Source organism: Mustelus asterias, chromosome 10 (genome assembly GCF_964213995.1).
Source record: "Mustelus asterias chromosome 10, sMusAst1.hap1.1, whole genome shotgun sequence".
Taxonomy (NCBI): Eukaryota; Metazoa; Chordata; class Chondrichthyes; order Carcharhiniformes; family Triakidae; genus Mustelus; species Mustelus asterias.
Window position 1 is genome coordinate 9,974,827 of NC_135810.1, and position 16,631 is coordinate 9,991,457.

Genomic DNA, 16,631 nt, shown 5'->3' on the forward strand with positions numbered 1-16,631 from the left:
TTGTATTTGTAAATGTTTTAATAACTAAAAGAGTGGGAGGAAACCCATGCCTTAAACTTTTAACATGCTCCACTGGGATTAGGGATCCATGGGGATCCAAACCCAGCTCTCTAGGTTTCCAGATCAGTCTATTCCCCAAGCGCTCCTGCCTCTGCCAGGCAACCCATGCCTTTAACATGAGAACTTGTGGAGCTGAATTCAATCAGGTGACACCATAGCAACTCAGAATGACTCCTATTGGTCCAAATAATATAGGCCCTTCTGGTAATAAATCCATGTGTTCTGCCATTGGTGAAAATTGGAGCTGGTTAATTGGTAATGATGCTACTTCTGATATCAGGTGAGTACAGGTTGTGTGTATAAAAGGTGCTACTTAGTGGCTAAAGGGATAGTTGAGTAGTTTGGTATCATGGGGGATTTTGTAGTGAGGGGTTTATGCATAGTGCTGGTGTTAATTGGAGCTGTTAGTTCCTCTGATACTTGGAAACAGATACTTGGCCAAAGGTTTCCATGGAGCAGAGTTAAAGCCACTCCTGTACCTAAAGGAGTCCATCCTCCTGGCCTTCCCTTTGGTTCCCATTTCCGTGTGTCTGAGGGTTTGAGTGTTTCTCCACAGCAGACAGTGATGGTGCAGTGTGGTGAGGATAATCTACTGATCAAAGTGCAGCTGGATTTGTTTGGAACTAGGCATCTAATTAAAGCCACTGACCTGACCCTGGGGACAGCAGGTTGTCAGCCAACTAGGATCTACACTCGGAACCACACTGTCCTTTTTGATTATGGACTCCATGAGTGTGGCAGCACATTGCAGGTAGTGTGAATTCTCAATTCCTGTTATAAACTTGGTATTTTCCCCACTCTTCATTTGAACACTTGGTGAGATGTCATTGATACTGACATCTGTCAAAACCCTAAACTTTCTATTCTGTACTATATTTTGCTTTAATTTCCAACCTTGTGATATTGATTCTGTTAGTATTGAACCTTCTCTCTGGCTCCCAAGATTTTTCCCTCTGTTTTCAGATCAACTTAACTGAAGGGTTCAGTTTCCACCTAGTTTAATCCACCTGGTTTGGTCTTAAATGAACTGGGATGTGTTGAACAACTTCTCCTGTTCTCTGCCATTAGAATAAATGGGATCCCAGTTTAAAACTGTTTTAATTGCTCCATTTTACTGGCAACTTGTGGCTCCAACTGAAGCTGTCCTTTTGTTGAATCACTTCCCTATTCTTTTTGTTTGCAAAGCAACATAAAACAAGATGAGGCCATAATGCCCCTCCAACCTGTTTTTTTTGAGTTAAGATCATGTGCTAAGCTTCACAACCTCAATGTTCCTGTCCCCTCAAATCCTTCAATAGCCAAAAATAAATCCATCTTGCTCAATGAATATTTGCAGCTCTTGTAAAGCAATTCCTTGTCACGTTAATCCTAATGACTGACCCCTGACCTGCATTGACTACCCCCCCCCCCCAAGCAAGGGGGGTGGGGAGGCAGACTGTTAATTCCACTGAATTGTTTTGATGGGATGCCTCTGTGCAATATTAACCATTTCAGATCAGTGCTTCATTTCTTAACCTGATGCCTTTTAGATGACTCAAGATTTCCTGATCTACAGCACCTACCTGAAGCACACCCCAGCATATCATGGATCTGTTATTGTGAGAACAAATGGTGCTGTTGTTCCCATTGAGTGTCATTATTTTAGGTGAGGATTTTTACTCTATTGTCAATATCTATAGCTGTTGTAAAGCATTCCAAAGTTCCAGTCCTAATATGACTCCTCTGCCTTTCCAGGAAGGCCAATGTGAGTAGTAACCCCATCAAGCCCACCTGGATTCCATTCAGCTCCACTAGGTCTGGACAGGGGCACTTATCATTCTCACTGCGTCTAATGAATGGTATGTGATGGGTCAATAGTGAGTGATTTCCTCAACTCGCTCTAGGAGTTGCACCTATTGTCTTCAACCCTTGTCCTCTTGTGCTTCAGATGACTGGCTTACAGAGCGCACTTCAACTGTCTACTACCTGGGTGATCTTATTCACATTGAGGCCTCAGTTTCAATGACCAACCACATGCCCCTGAAGCTCTACATTGACCGCTGTGTAGCTACATTGAGCCCAAACAAGGATTCCACCCCAAGATACCACATCATTGACTACTATGGGTAAGAGTTCTCTGATTTCTCCAGCTGGTTCCATCTCTATGGTTTGACTTGATTCATTTCTTGTCCTTTTTTTTTAAATCCTCAGTTGCCTCTTGGACAGCAAAGCTGAGGACTCCTTTTCAACTTTTGTGTTGCCAAGAGACGAGCAGGAACTAGACAAGCTCCGGTTTGACCTGGATGCATTTCGTTTCTTTGGAGATGACCATTTGGTAAGAGGAAGCGAATCATTGGGATCTTGATAGAAGGGGAGTCACTAAATAACATTGTTGAATGTATCCCTCAGATTTTCATTACCTGTCAACTGAAAGTTGCTCCAGTGGATCGGAAAGATTCCAGAAACAAAGCTTGTACATTCCAGAAGATACAGAATGTGTAAGTTCCCCTCCCTTGGATGTGTTGTGTGCATCACTACATCTGGTTAACTGACTACTTCTCTTGTTTAGCTGGACCTCACTAGAATCGAACAATAACATCTGTACCTGTTGCCATGTGAATAACTGTGGTGCCATAAGGGAGTTGCAATTTCCTTTCCGAGGCAGGAAAGATCTTGTTGAAGCTGGTAAGACATTGATTCCCATAGATATTGGAGGCCTCCCTTTGCCCCCTCTAACTGGAGTGGTTTATACTGCAGAGAGTGAAGCTGGATTGAATTGGGAGGATCAGATTTCTCTTGGACCCCTAATCATTCTGGATACCAGCGTGACCAACCTGACAACTGAGTCTGTGAATGAGGCTGAGCAAAGGATGCAAGAGAGATCTCCAGGTGAGTTGGCTGACTGCTGGTTTCCCATTTTTCCCCTGTTTCCTTCACTAACACCATTGGTTTCTCATTGCTTTGTAGGTGTGTAGAAGGTCCAGAGGTGGATCTGATTGTGGCCCTGACTGATTGCTGTCTCTCTGATCTCTGCTTCATTGCTCATCTTGTTCCTGTGCAGGAAACAAGCAAATTCGGCTCAATGGATCAAATAGTCAATAAAGCAATGATTCTCTCTGAACTGGTTTTTCTCTTGCATTCTCATTATTTAAATAGCTCCATGCACCTGGAATAATTTTAATTCACTTGATGTGGGCATTATTATGCCATTTATTGCCCATCCTGAAGCCTCCATCCTGGTGTCGGATGGGGCCTGAGCTTGGCTAGTGTGGGTGTTTAACCTTGCCCCAATTGTGATCTCACCCAAGAGGTGGCATTGGAACATGTAGCCCACTGACAGAATCATTTTAAATTGGACATTATAATACTGCTCAATAGCTCTTTTCCAACTTTGCCCTGTTAAATTATACCCCACAAGACTACTAAATTTGCACATGTCCTGGCAGCATTGTGGGGAGTGGGGTAACTTGAAAGTGTCCACTCTGCCAAGGACAGATAAGCTGTCCTAAGTCTTGCCCCACAACTTGTGTTATTGACCAGCAGGTCACCTACACAATTCTGCCCACTGTTGAACTTCAGCCTTTTCTATACCACTTGGTTAGTCTGTGCCCTTATCACTAGTTCAAAATGTTCCTTGTGTACTCTTGCCTGTTACATAAATTACCAATTTATTAACAGGTCTGCTAATCACACTACTATTTGCATTTGTCCAATCTTGTATTTTGTGCTTGCAGCTGTTTGTGCACACTACACTTGTTGTAAAGTCTGAATTAAACATCAAGTGACTGGGAAGTTTGAACTGCTGCTAGGCAATTCCTACACTCCAGAAATGCCTCTAGCTCAAGAGTTGGCAATATTGTACTTTCCTGGAAAGTTATTCAGGGAAGCCCAAAACATGCAGGCATTTCTACTTTTTAGCCCAGTGATATAGTGTAAGTCAATCCCTCTTAATGAGATTTAATGTCTACTTAAAGGACCCCCTTACAGAAATTTGTTTCCAATGGTCAGGATTCCTCAGCTGTCCCATAGATGTTTGTTACCACTTCTGTGATATCCTTTAAGGGATGCATAAGAACCAAAAGGGGTTCGCAGGTACTCTTTGACTGTTCTCAACAAACCACTGATGCTTCAGAAAAGCAGTCCAGGAAATGTTTGCATTGAATTTACTGGAGTTTGAGGGCCTCTATCAGACCAACAAAGGCACAGTGGAACCATCTAAGCTGCACATTTTTGGTCAGTGGGTAGATTTGGTGTGGAGCAGTTTTGAGCAAACAATTTTTTTGTTAATACCTTAAATTGTGGGTAGCACAGTAATTAGCATTGCTGCCTCATAATGCCAGGGACCCAGGTTCAATTCCAGCCTTGGTTCACTAGAGTTTGCGCATTCTCCATAATGGAATTTCCTGCCACAATTCAAAGATATGCAGGTGAGGTTGATTGGCCATACTAAATTGCCCTTTAATGTCAGGGGTCTAACAGTAAATATATGGGGTTATGGGAATGGGCCTAGGTGGGATTGAGTTGGGTACAGACTCAATTGGCCAAATGCAACTGTAAGGATACTATCCTTCTGTTTTGAAGGAACACAATAAAAATTTGCATTTATATAGTGCCTTTGTTTCACAGGAGCTTTATACATTTTTACATCCACCTGAAAAGATAGAGGACAGAATTTTACAGACCCCTCCCACTGATGGGATTTTCCATTGAACTTTCGAAGGGCTTGCAGCATTTTTTGGTTTGCCACTGCCTCAGCAAGGCAATAGTATGCTGCCCAAGGTAGCATTTTATGTTCCATTAGAAATAGTGGCTCCAGCACTGCAACATTTGCTCAGTACCACACAAGTATCAAACTGTACTTTATGATCAGGTCCCTGTGAGTTGATTCAGACTCCCAGGTTCAGTTTGCCCTTGGGTGACTGTTCATGTGGAGTTTGTACGTTCTCACCATGTCGGTGTTTCATCGCACAGTCCAAAGATATGCGGGTTGGCCATGCTCAATTGCCCCTTTGTGTCAGGAGATTAGCAGAGTAAATATGTGGGGTTACCAGTACAGGAACTGGGTGGGATTGTTGTCGATGTGGGCTCAATGGGTCAAATGGCGGCAGCCTCCTGCACTAGGCATTCTATGACAATTGGCTGACTGAGACCAGAGGGTGACAAAGAGCCACAGTTAACACCGCATAGTCATGTCTCAAAACTGTAAGTGGCAACTAGCAGTAGTTCCATTCAGCTCAGGATTTATAGTACCAGGAACTCGTTGCTGTCTCGGTTTTTCGTGAATACATAAAGCACAGTCCTGTCAAATGAATACATCTGTTCTGCTGTAAATCATTTTACCGAATGGAACTGAGGTAATTTTATTGTTGAATTCTCATATAATCTTCAAGTTACAAAGGTCTTGTAAATTAAAAAGACAATGACAAATGCTTGGCAATGAATTTAAGACAATAATTCACTGTTTTGTTATCTATCAACCATTTTGAGTTTGACTCTGGAGTTTATCAAGTTGCTTGATTTAATTACTGTTCTATTATTCACAAGCATCCATCTGTTGGCTTATGTGTTTAAATATTCCCATTTACTGTGATATGCAAACTTTCCGCAATATGTCAAGTCAAACTAAGCCAATTGGCTGCCATATGTCCTACCCCGTATGTTCCTCAGTGAACTTTGGAAGTACCTCATTGGGATGACTTTGGGTGGTCTTGTGATCATGAAGGGTAGGCACTGTGCTGCATAGCACCAATATATTTGCCAACAAGAAGTGTCAAGGAGCCAACATGAAGAGAACAAAAAAGTACAGCACAGGAACAGGCCCTTCGGCCCTCAACCTGCGCCGATCATGCTGCCTGCCTAAACTAAAACCATGTGCACTTACGGAGTCCGTATCCTTCCATTCCCATCCTATTCATGCCCCTTACATGCTACTATCATACCTGCTCCCATCACCTCCCCGGACAGCACATTCCTGGCATTCACCACCGTCTGTGTAAAACTTGCCTCGCACATCTCCTCTAAACTTTTCCCCACGCACCTTTAAACCTATGTCCCCCAGTACTTAACTTTTCTACCCTAGGAAAGGGCATCTGACTATTTACTCTGTCCATCCCACACACAATCCTGTAAACCTGTATCAGATCACCCCTCAGCCTCCATCGTTCCAGTGAGAACAAACTGAGTTTATCCAACCTCTCCTCCATAGCTGCTGCTCTCCAAGCCAGGCAACATCCTGATAACCTCTTCTGTACCCTCTCCAAAGCATCCACATCCTTCTGGTAGTATGGCAACCAGAATTGTACGCAATATTCTAAGAGGGTGAGAAGACAGTGGGTTCACTGCTCCTTTGCAGCTTAAGGTGCATCAGCCACTCATTGGACTGATGTTTGTGGCATCTTGTTAGTGTATTTGAAGGCAAGGAGCTCATAAAATGAAGCACTAGGCTAGCACTCTTCCTGCCCACCCATATTGTGCACCATCCATGGAGTGTAGCCCAGCCCAGACCCTATGAAGCCCTTTACTGGCTACTTAACTGCAACTGAAGGACTTCAATCTGTCTTCACCACAGTTTTTCAGTCTGCCAGGGAAAGCAGGTAGCCCAGATGCTTTGGAGAGGGTACAGAAGAGGTTATCAGGATGTTGCCTGGCTTGGAGAGCAGCAGCTATGGAGGAGAGGTTGGATAAACTCAGTTGTACGTCGTGTGCCGCCCTCCTCCTATGCCCATCAGTGGTGCACCACCAATATTGTACCCAGTCTCTATCTCTCCTCCCTCAGCCGCTCTAACCTGATTTCCCCCCAAAACTTCTCCCTTGCCCCTCACTGGGCCCCGTTCAAAATCCCTGGACTTGTCTCAAGTCTGAGAGACCCGCTTCACTACTTCCTTGGGATTGCTTATAGTCCCACAGTGGCCACCACTCTTTTCTGTCGCTGCTAAGAGTACAGAGCGACTGGACAATCAAATGGAGCAGAGGTCCTATTCTGAACTTATTCAGGCCTCTCCTGCATGGTATGACTGTGGAGTGACCTGGAGCTCGGGTGGTAGTGGAGCAGGTTGTCTGTCCCTCGCCCTGTAAAATCCACCTCATAGTCGTGTCTTTCTCTTGATGCTTGCACAAGACTCTATCAGAACCAAAAGTGTGTCATTCAAAATATTGTGAATACGTTTTGATAGAGAACACCAGGAAAACTATCTTTTTTTCACAAGTGTTTCCATTTCTCTGGTTACTCAATGGATGCTCAACTGTTCAGGCTCCATAGCTGAACCATGTTGGTAATTAAATTGGTGATGTGCTTGTTGGAGTGATTATTGCAGGTGTGTTAAATGGTCTTTTTGAACTCTTTTGTAATCACCATGAAAGGCATTGATGGGAATGGAACTCTTCAGAAGCGATCTTACCAAAGAAATTCTAAGTTCCAAACGACTGTGAAACTGGAATTTCCGATCCAATTTTTCGGTGAGGCCACAAGTCCAATCTTGTGCTAATTGTTATCCCCCCCCCCCCCCCCCCCCGCCCCCCAGTAGAGGAAGGAGCAGGGCCGAAGCTCGCCAGAAATCCGGCAGCTGACAGTAAAGGGCGCAATCACGTATGCACAGATCTCTGTTCTATGCAACAGAACAGAGATCTCAGTTACCTCCACCCGCCCCATGATAGCTGGCCTCCCTGGCTGATTGCTTCTCTCTCTTTCTCTTTCCCCGCCCCCCCCTCCCCGCTTGATCGCTGACTGGCTTCCCCCCTGGCCCCCAATTGCAGAGTGCAACTTCCCGACCTCCACTTATTCCCTGCCTCTAATCTGATCCCCCAAAACTTCTCCCATGTAGGACCTGTTACTGGTGGGCACTGCCAAGTGCCTGGCTGGCAGTGGCACTGCCCCATATGCAGCTGTTCACCAGGGGCTCAATGGCTTCCAATCCTACGGGCAAGGCTATCATGACCGGTTCCTATTGATGGGGACCATAAGTGATCCTCACTGGCGACTCCTGACGATTGCATCCCGGACTTGCTAATAATATTTAAATTTTATTCAATGGATTTAAATATTGAAATCAGCCTCGCATCCGAGGCTGATCTTGCTGAATATCCAGGCCTGGTAAGATCCCAAAAGGTGAGAAATCAGGCACAAACCTGACATTTTGCAATCTTATCGGCTCACCCTGCCCATCGCCCAGCGGGACAAGAAGGTAACATCACCCCCTTCCATTTTAATATGAAGCAACTCTAGGCCAGAGTAAAACTTAATTAGGCTTGTGATCAATCAAATTTACCACATTATAAGCACCACCTTATTCACTATTTCCCATACCAGGCTCATACAATGACCTCTCAAAGTAAGATTGTCAACGGAACCAAATTATAGATAATGTTGTGCAATAAGTACATGCTCATTGGAGCCAGGATTCAGAGTGCCCAAACTCAACAGATGACGACAAGTTATTGTCATACAGCACCTTTAACATAAAATGTTCCAAAGCACCTCATAGAAGTGTTATCCAATAACATATGACACTGAGCCACATAAGGCAATATGAGAGCAGGTGGCTAAATGCTTGGTCAAAAGGGAGGTTTTGAGTTGGGGGGGGAGAAGCTGGGAATTTTCCCGTCCCGCCCACCACGGGAATCATAACGGATAGGACCATAGGACCATTGACCTTGGGCGGGATTTTCCGGTTTTGGGGTGAGTGTGGCCAGAAAATACTCTTTTAGAATATTGTGTACAATTCTGGTTGCCACACTACCAGAAGGATGTGGATGCTTTGGAGAGGGTACAGAAGATGTTTACCAGGATGCTGCCTGGTCTGGAGGGTATTAGCTATGAGGAGAGGTTGGATTAACTCAGTTTGTTCTCACTGGAACAACGGAGGTTGAGGGGTGACCTGATAGAGGTTTACAAGATAGTGTGTGGCATGGACAGACTAAATAGATGCTCTTTCTTCGGATAGAAAAGTCAGGGGTTAGGGAGGAAATTTTAGAACGGGGGTCCCATAGGTGGTGAAAGGCACAGCCAACTGATTGACCCTTTTAAGGGCAACAGCAGAGGAAGGGTGACCTGGCCTGAGTGACCAATTGGGACTCAGAGTGTGGAACTACCCCAGGGGGAGGAGTGCTCCTAGCTAGGGGTATCTTAGAATGAGCTGTAAACATTCTGCTGCCCTTAAAGATCACGTTAAATAAATCCATCTGTGTCCACTAAAAGTTTCAAAGTGCATCATTGCATCGCCAATGGTGAGGCAATTTAAATTGGGGACGGTTAGGGGGAGCTAGGATTAGGTGAATGCCAAGATCTCCGAGGGTCGTGGGGCTAAAAGATATGAAGCGGACAAAGTCATGCAGAACGTGGGAAACAAGGATAAGAATTTTAAACACATTTCATGTAGGACCTATACAGCCGGTAGACACTTTCACTTAATCAATTTTGGCTGGATTCAACCCAAGTTCCAGACATAAAATGCTAGTATAAAAGACAATGTGACCCATCTGCTCTGCTAAATCTTTTAGTGGTTCACATACAGTGCCTGACCAAAAGTAGATTGCAGAAAGTTGTGGCAACCTGATACTGAACTTGCAAATTGCATTTGCCACTTGGCTCAAATTACTACAATGTTACAGGTTAATGATCAGTTATTTCCAGGAGTGTAAAGTGGTGAATTTCCACAACTACTTAGGACCCTGTTGTCAATTATGCAGCTTCCATATGGTCCAGTGCTAATGTCCTTCATTAAACTAGTTGAGCTTGTTACTGTCAGGGCTATAGCTCATTAAAAAGGAAAATACATGACACTGCCAAGGGTTCAGGGGCAGTCAATGTATTCAGAATGCCCATATGGATTGGACGTTGGAACAGAGTTAGCACACCATTTTTCTGTAATGAAGGGCGAACTACTGCATAATGATGCTCTGTGATTTTGAAATCTTTCTGGAATTGGTTCCGACCAGGAACGCGGAATCACAAAGATCAATTTCTGCTCCCCAACAGTCTCCACAATGCTGGTACCGCAGGGCAATTATCTGCGGCAGGTTTAGTTTCAGGGGAAGGAAGAGTGGAATGATTGCTCTGGGAGATCAAGGGTATCTTCTGCAGTCATGGCTAAACGACACTATTGTGCCTGCCAGTGGACAGGACCGAGGTAGATACAGATTCACGCCTGGATGATTATAGAAAAGATGATTGGGATTTTGAAACCATGCTTCAGGTGTCTCAATGGTTGAAGGATCATGTTGGCCCAGATTCTGCTGTGGTAATGACGATAAAATTGCCAGCGTTCACCATCGGAAACTGACAGCAACTGGAGTCTGTACATGTAGAAATTCAGAAGTTACAGTCACTAAGTTTTTCTACAGAGTACGCTGTTGAGAATCTCCCCAGATTGCAATCAATCAAATATCACTAAATTGACAAGGACTTCAACTCTTGCCCTCTTAGTCTCAATGTAAAAAAAACCCTGAAAAGTTACACTTGTTAAATGAGATGTTACTGTGTTTTTAATCAGTGTACAAAGCTCATGATTATATTTATATAGTCCCAGATCTTCCCCAGGCTCTGGGTCATCAGAGACTGGAAACGCGACCCACGATGTGCACCGCGATCTGACGGAACTCCAGGCTTGCTGATCTCCGTGTGAATTACCTGGGAAGTTTGAACTTCCACCAGCCATTTCCCCTGCTCCCCAAGGACTTTCCACGAATGTCTCTGACTCTGAATTAGAATCGGAGACTTTGGACTGTTTCGTGGAACCTACCTGAATATTTACCCAGGAAATGTTAGACAGAAAAATCCCGGTCTAACTCTTGGGTAAGTACAGAAGTGGGTGCCCGATACTCCACTGAATCAATTCTACCCTGACCACCAAATGCCCAACTTGACAATCCACCTGCCACCTCACCCATCTTGGCACCCGCCACTTCATCCACTTTGCACCCTATCCATCCACCACCTGACCCATCTGCCACCCAAGCCACCAATCAGCTCACCCACCTGACACCCTACCCACCTGCCACCCTACCCAACTGCCACACTATCCACTCACTTCCCCTTCGCACTTGCCTTACCACACACCTACCCTACCCATTCACCCCCTCTCTAACATTTGTCCATTCACCAATATTCACACCGGATACTTGAACTTATCATTCAGCAGATAGTGCCTTTCCCCCGATGATACAGTGCCGCAATGGACTCTTCCCAGGGATGTTGTGCCTGGCATTTCGGAAGAAGCCAGACTTGGCATGAATTACAGTGCAGTATTGAGACATGGCAAAGTTCAAATGCAGTGACAATCCGGCAATTTTTATTTTTAAAAATTCCTATTTACCCAAACTATGTAGTTCCTTTAAAGTAGACATTGTGGATGGGATTATCCGATCCCAATCATCCCAGCTCCACTGCCAACGAGAATGGAGAATTTGACGCTCAGCCAAAACTCCATTCAGCTCAGCGGCACTGGAGAATCCCAGCCGCAGACGAGGTCGGAGGTTTTGGCATATAATTCAATTTATAAATAAAAAATGCAAACTTTCTCACCTCCTTCGCCATCTTCATAATCTTAAATTCAAAGGCAAAACATTTACAATGATCAACCTTGCATTTTGTTTGGAAATATTTGACCAATAATTGCATCTTTAGATAGCTGAAAGGTTATTTATTGTTTTTGCTCCACAGGAAAATTCAGGCTGTATTATTTTCAATGTTTGTTCATGATATTTCAGCTTCTATCTTAATCTGAACCACTTGGGAACAAAGAAAAGTACAGCACAGGAACAGGCCCTCCAAGCCTGTGCTGATCCTGATGCCCTAACTAAACTGAAAAAAAAACCTTCTGCCCTAATTCAGTCCCTATCCTTCTCTTCCCTCCTTGTTCATGTACCCATCCAAATGCCTCTTAAATGTTGCTAATGTGCCTGCTTCCACCACCTCCTCTGGCAGCGCGTTCCAGGCACCCAACACTCTGCGTGAAGAACCTCCCTTGCACAAAAGATTACAGGGCCAGAAACTCAGTTCAGAATCAAAACAGGTGACTAATGTTGCACACTGTCAGGTTCATCCTGACTGATCAGCTGGAGATGGTGACAGAATTGATAGCAGAGGTTTTGGAGCGAGCCAGACAAGGTGGCTCTACCTGTGTTAAATTGGAGAAAGTAATAGCTCAGCTCAGAAGTCAGACAGCGCAGTAGCGTTTGTCAAGACGAGTGTAGTGATAAAAATGTCCTACTGGGCCTTGTAGGCAGTGTTATAGAGGATGTTGTTCAGAGATGGCACATACATCAAGAATAGGAGGAGATCAAGGATAGATCCTTGGCGCCTGAGGTGACACTGCAGGTGACAAAATAAAGATCAGTTTACACAAAGGTTGGCTTGCTTTTATTTTACTTCTATGCTCTGCTTTTATTTTTTTCCTAGTATTCTGCCAATATTTGATTCTCTAGTCATAGAATTTTGCAACACAGAAGAAGTCTCCCCATCCCGATGTGCACTACAGGGAGAGTGATGCTATTAAACCCATTCTTTCCCTGGCCTTCACGTTCCCCTTATATTTTCCAACCTTCCTCCATTTCATTTTAAAAAGCTATTACGGATTCTGAATCCAGCACTGTTTCCAGTAAAGCACTCTGACTCGTCATATTTTTTGTGTAAATCATTTGCTCTTCATTCTCAAGATGATGGCTAGTTGTCAGGTAGCTCTTGCAAGGGAGGGTGTCAACATATTGGCTCAAGTGTTCCTGGACCAAGAGAAAAGGGGGGAAAAATAATAAACATTCTTGGTCACTATCTGGTGAGCCCCGGCGACACGGTGGTACAGGTGGCACTGCTGCCTCATAGCGGCAGGGACACAGGTTCAATCCCTGATTTGGGTCACTGTCTGTGAGGAGTTTGCACGTTCTCCCCGTGTCTGCTGATTAGGTGCATTGGCCATGCTAAGTCCTCCTTCAGTGTACCTGAATAGACGCCAGAGTGTGGCAACTAGGGAATTTTCACAGTAACTTCATTGTCGTGTTAATGTAAGCCTATTTGTGACAATAATAAATAAACTTAAATGCCAGTGTTTGATGGTTAGGCTGAGTTGCAAAATACACATCGTTCAATAGGTTGCCCATTTTCTGGACTTGCGCACTAAGATTGGGCACTTAGTTGGAGAATGAAGGATGTTGATCCACAGTGGAACTGCCATGTCACAAGTCAGAGGGGAGAGAAAGGAAATCGGTGACAAAGTGTCTCTCAGTTCATGGTATATTGCCAGGAGCAACCACTGTTGGTGATTAAAATCATGCAAATAAACATGTAAAATACCAACTTTTGATTCTACCACAAGCCATCAGCAATACTGACAAGCGCAATCATGATGTCTTCCCCATAGTTTAATTACTTTAAAGTGGATCTGGGTAGAAAAAAAGAATATACACTTATTAAAGCAGCCCTCAGAGACCCTTAAGACACCCCAATGCACTTTGCACCAATGAATGATTTTTGAAGTGTGGTCACTCTTGTTTCACACAATATATAAAGAACAAGGAACAATACAGCACAGGAACAGGCCCTTCGGCCCTCCAAGCCCGCGCCGCTCCCTGGTCCAAACTAGACCATTCTTTTATATCCCTCCATTCCCACTCCATTCATGTTTCTGTCTAGATAAGTCTTAAACGTTCCCAGTGTGTCCGCCTCCACCACCTTGCCCGGCAGTGCATTCCAGGCCCCCACCACCCTCTGCGTAAAATACGTCCTTCTGATATCTGTGTTAAACCTCCCCCCCTCACCTTGAACCTATGACCCCTCGTGAACATCATCACCGACCTGGGAAAAAGCTTCCCACCGTTCACCCTATCTATGCCTTTCATAATTTTATACACCTCTATTAGGTCACCCCTCATCCTCCGTCTTTCCAGTGAGAACAACCCCAGTTTACCCAATCTCTCCTCATAACTAAGCCCTTCCACACCAGGCAACATCCTGGTAAACCTCCTCTGTTCTCTCTCTAAAGCCTCCACGTCCTTCCGGTAGTGTGGCGACCAGAACTGGGCGCAGTATTCCAAATGCGGCCGAACCAACGTTCTATACAACCGCAACATCAGACCCCAACTTTTATACTCTATGCCCCGTCCTATAAAGGCAAGCATGCCATATGCTTTATTCACTACCTTCTCCACCTGTGACGTCACCTTCAAGGATCTGTGGACTTGCACACCCGGGTCCCTCTGCGTATCTACACCCTTTATGGTTCTGCCATTTATCGTATAGCTCCCCCGTACGTTAGTTCTACCAAAATGCATCACTTCACATTTATCTGGATTGAACTCCATCTGCCATTTCTTTGCCCAAATTTCCAGCCTATCTATATCCTTCTGTAGCCTCTGACAATGTTCCTCACTGTCTGCAAGTCCAGCCATTTTCGTGTCATCCGCAAACTTACTGATCACCCCAGTTACACCTTCTTCCAGATCGTTAATATAAATCACAAACAGCAGAGGTCCCAATACAGAGCCCTGCGGAACACCACTAGTCACAGGCATCCAGCCGGAAAAAGACCCTTCCACTACCACCCTCTGTCTTCTGTGACCAAGCCAGTTCTCCACCCATCTAGCCACCTCCCCCTTTATCCCATGAGATCCAACCTTTTGCACCAACCTACCATGAGGGACTTTATCAAACACCTTACTAAAGTCCATATAGACGACATCCACGGCCCTTCCCTCGTCAACCATCCTAGTCACTTCTTCAAAAAAACTCCACCAGGTTAGTGAGGCATGACCTCCCTCTCACAAAACCATGCTGACTATCGTTAATGAGTTTATTCCTTTCTAAATGCGTATACATCCTATCTCTAAGAATCCTCTCCAACAACTTCCCGACCACGGACATCAAGCTCACCGGCCTATAATTTCCCGGGTTATCCTTCCTACCCTTCTTAAATAACAGGACCACATTAGCTATCCTCCAATCCTCTGAGACCTCACCTGTGTCCAGTGATGAGACAAAGATTTGCGTCAGAGGCCCAGCGATTTCATCTCTCGTCTCCCTGAGCAGCCTTGGATAGATTCCATCAGGCCCTGGGGATTTGTCAGTCTTTATATTCCCTAAAAAACCGAACACTTCCTCCCTTGTAATGGAGATTTTCTCTAATGGGTCAACACTCCCCTCCGAGACACTCCCAGTCAACACATCCTTCTCCTTTGTGAATACGGACGCAAAGTATTAATTTAGGATCTCCCCTACTTCTTTGGGCTCTCAGCATAATTCCCCACTTTTGTCCCTGAGAGGTCCGATTTTTTCCCTGACAACCCTTTTGTTCCTAACGTATGAATAAAATGCCTTGGGATTCTCCTTAATCCTGTCTGCCAAGGACATTTCGTGACCCCTTTTTGCCCTTCTAATTCCTCGTTTGAGTTCTTTCCTACTTTCTTTGTATTCCTCCAGAGCTCCCTCCGTTTTTAGCTGCCTGGACCTAACATACACCTCTCTTTTCTTTTTGACCAATCCCTCAATTTCCCTGGTTATCCACGGTTCTCGAATCCTACCCTTCCTATCCTTCTTTTTTACAGGCACATGCCTATCCTGCAGCCCTAACAACTGTTCCTTAAAAGACTCCCACATGCCAGATGTGGATTTACCCTCAAACAGTCTCTCCCAATCAACAGCTGCCAATTTCTGCCTAATCCCACTAAAATTAGCCTTGCCCCAATCCAACACCTTACCCTTGGGACACCACTCATCCTTTTCCATCGCTATCCTAAAGCTAACAGAATTGTGGTCACTATTTGCCACATGTTCCCCTACCGAAATTTTGAAGACCTGACCGGGCTCATTCCCCAGTACTAGGTCCAGTATAGCCCCCTCTCTAGTTGGACTATCTCCATATTGTTCCAAAGAACCTTCCTGTATGCATTTTACAAATGCCTCCCCATTCAGACTCCCAGCCCTACGCGATTTCCAGTCTATACCAGAGAAATTGAAGTCTCCCACTACAACAACCCTATTTTTCCGGCACCTATCCATTATCTCCTGACATATCCATTCTTCCACTTCCCTTGGGCTGTTGGGGGGCCTGTAGTATACCCCCAACATAGTGACTGCGCCCTTCCTGTTTCTGAGCTCCACCCACAGTGACTCGTTACACGACCCCTCTGAATTGTCCTCCCTCTGCACCGCTGTAATATGCTCTCTAACTAATACTGCTACTCCCCCACCTCTTTTGGCCCCTCCTCTGTCTCGCCTAAAACACTTATACCCCGGAATATTCAGTTGCCAGTCCTGTCCCTCTTGTGACTTAACATCCCAGACAGAGAGTGAGATGCAGAATCTGTTTCTTCCTGAGTGAAGAATGTTGGGCCAGGACAATTCCCTTTGTCAAATGATATGAAAGGGAACTTTAATGCATCAAATGATTAAATTACTCAGCGACAATTCACATTTGCGTTATCAGTATTCACCATATTTTTGCTCAATTCTACTGCAGAGAACAGAGAAGAATGTTTCAAGACCAACTCGCAAGACAAGATGGCACATAATTAAAGATCAGATGAGGGCTCAGAAACCATAGGCCTTGCCATCCTAGGGAAAGCCATTCTGGTTGTCCTGCATTTCAAAGTTTTACAAGCTTCTACCA

At 44.8% G+C, this 16,631-nt stretch overlaps 1 protein-coding gene across 1 annotated transcript in view; it reads left to right on the forward strand.

Annotated features, from left to right (window-relative positions):
- Positions 1 to 10,316, forward strand: part of LOC144499985 (zona pellucida sperm-binding protein 3-like) — a 111,292-nt gene extending 100,976 nt beyond the window's left edge. Inside the window, exons 2-10 of the mRNA XM_078222721.1 lie at positions 617 to 811; positions 1,590 to 1,705; positions 1,795 to 1,898; positions 1,988 to 2,165; positions 2,251 to 2,374; positions 2,449 to 2,537; positions 2,609 to 2,928; positions 7,399 to 7,494; positions 10,150 to 10,316. Coding sequence (XP_078078847.1) covers positions 617 to 811; positions 1,590 to 1,705; positions 1,795 to 1,898; positions 1,988 to 2,165; positions 2,251 to 2,374; positions 2,449 to 2,537; positions 2,609 to 2,928; positions 7,399 to 7,494; positions 10,150 to 10,316 — 1,389 coding nt within the window. The remainder of the gene's footprint in view (positions 1 to 616; positions 812 to 1,589; positions 1,706 to 1,794; positions 1,899 to 1,987; positions 2,166 to 2,250; positions 2,375 to 2,448; positions 2,538 to 2,608; positions 2,929 to 7,398; positions 7,495 to 10,149) is intronic.
- The last annotated feature ends 6,315 nt before the right edge of the window (positions 10,317 to 16,631 follow it).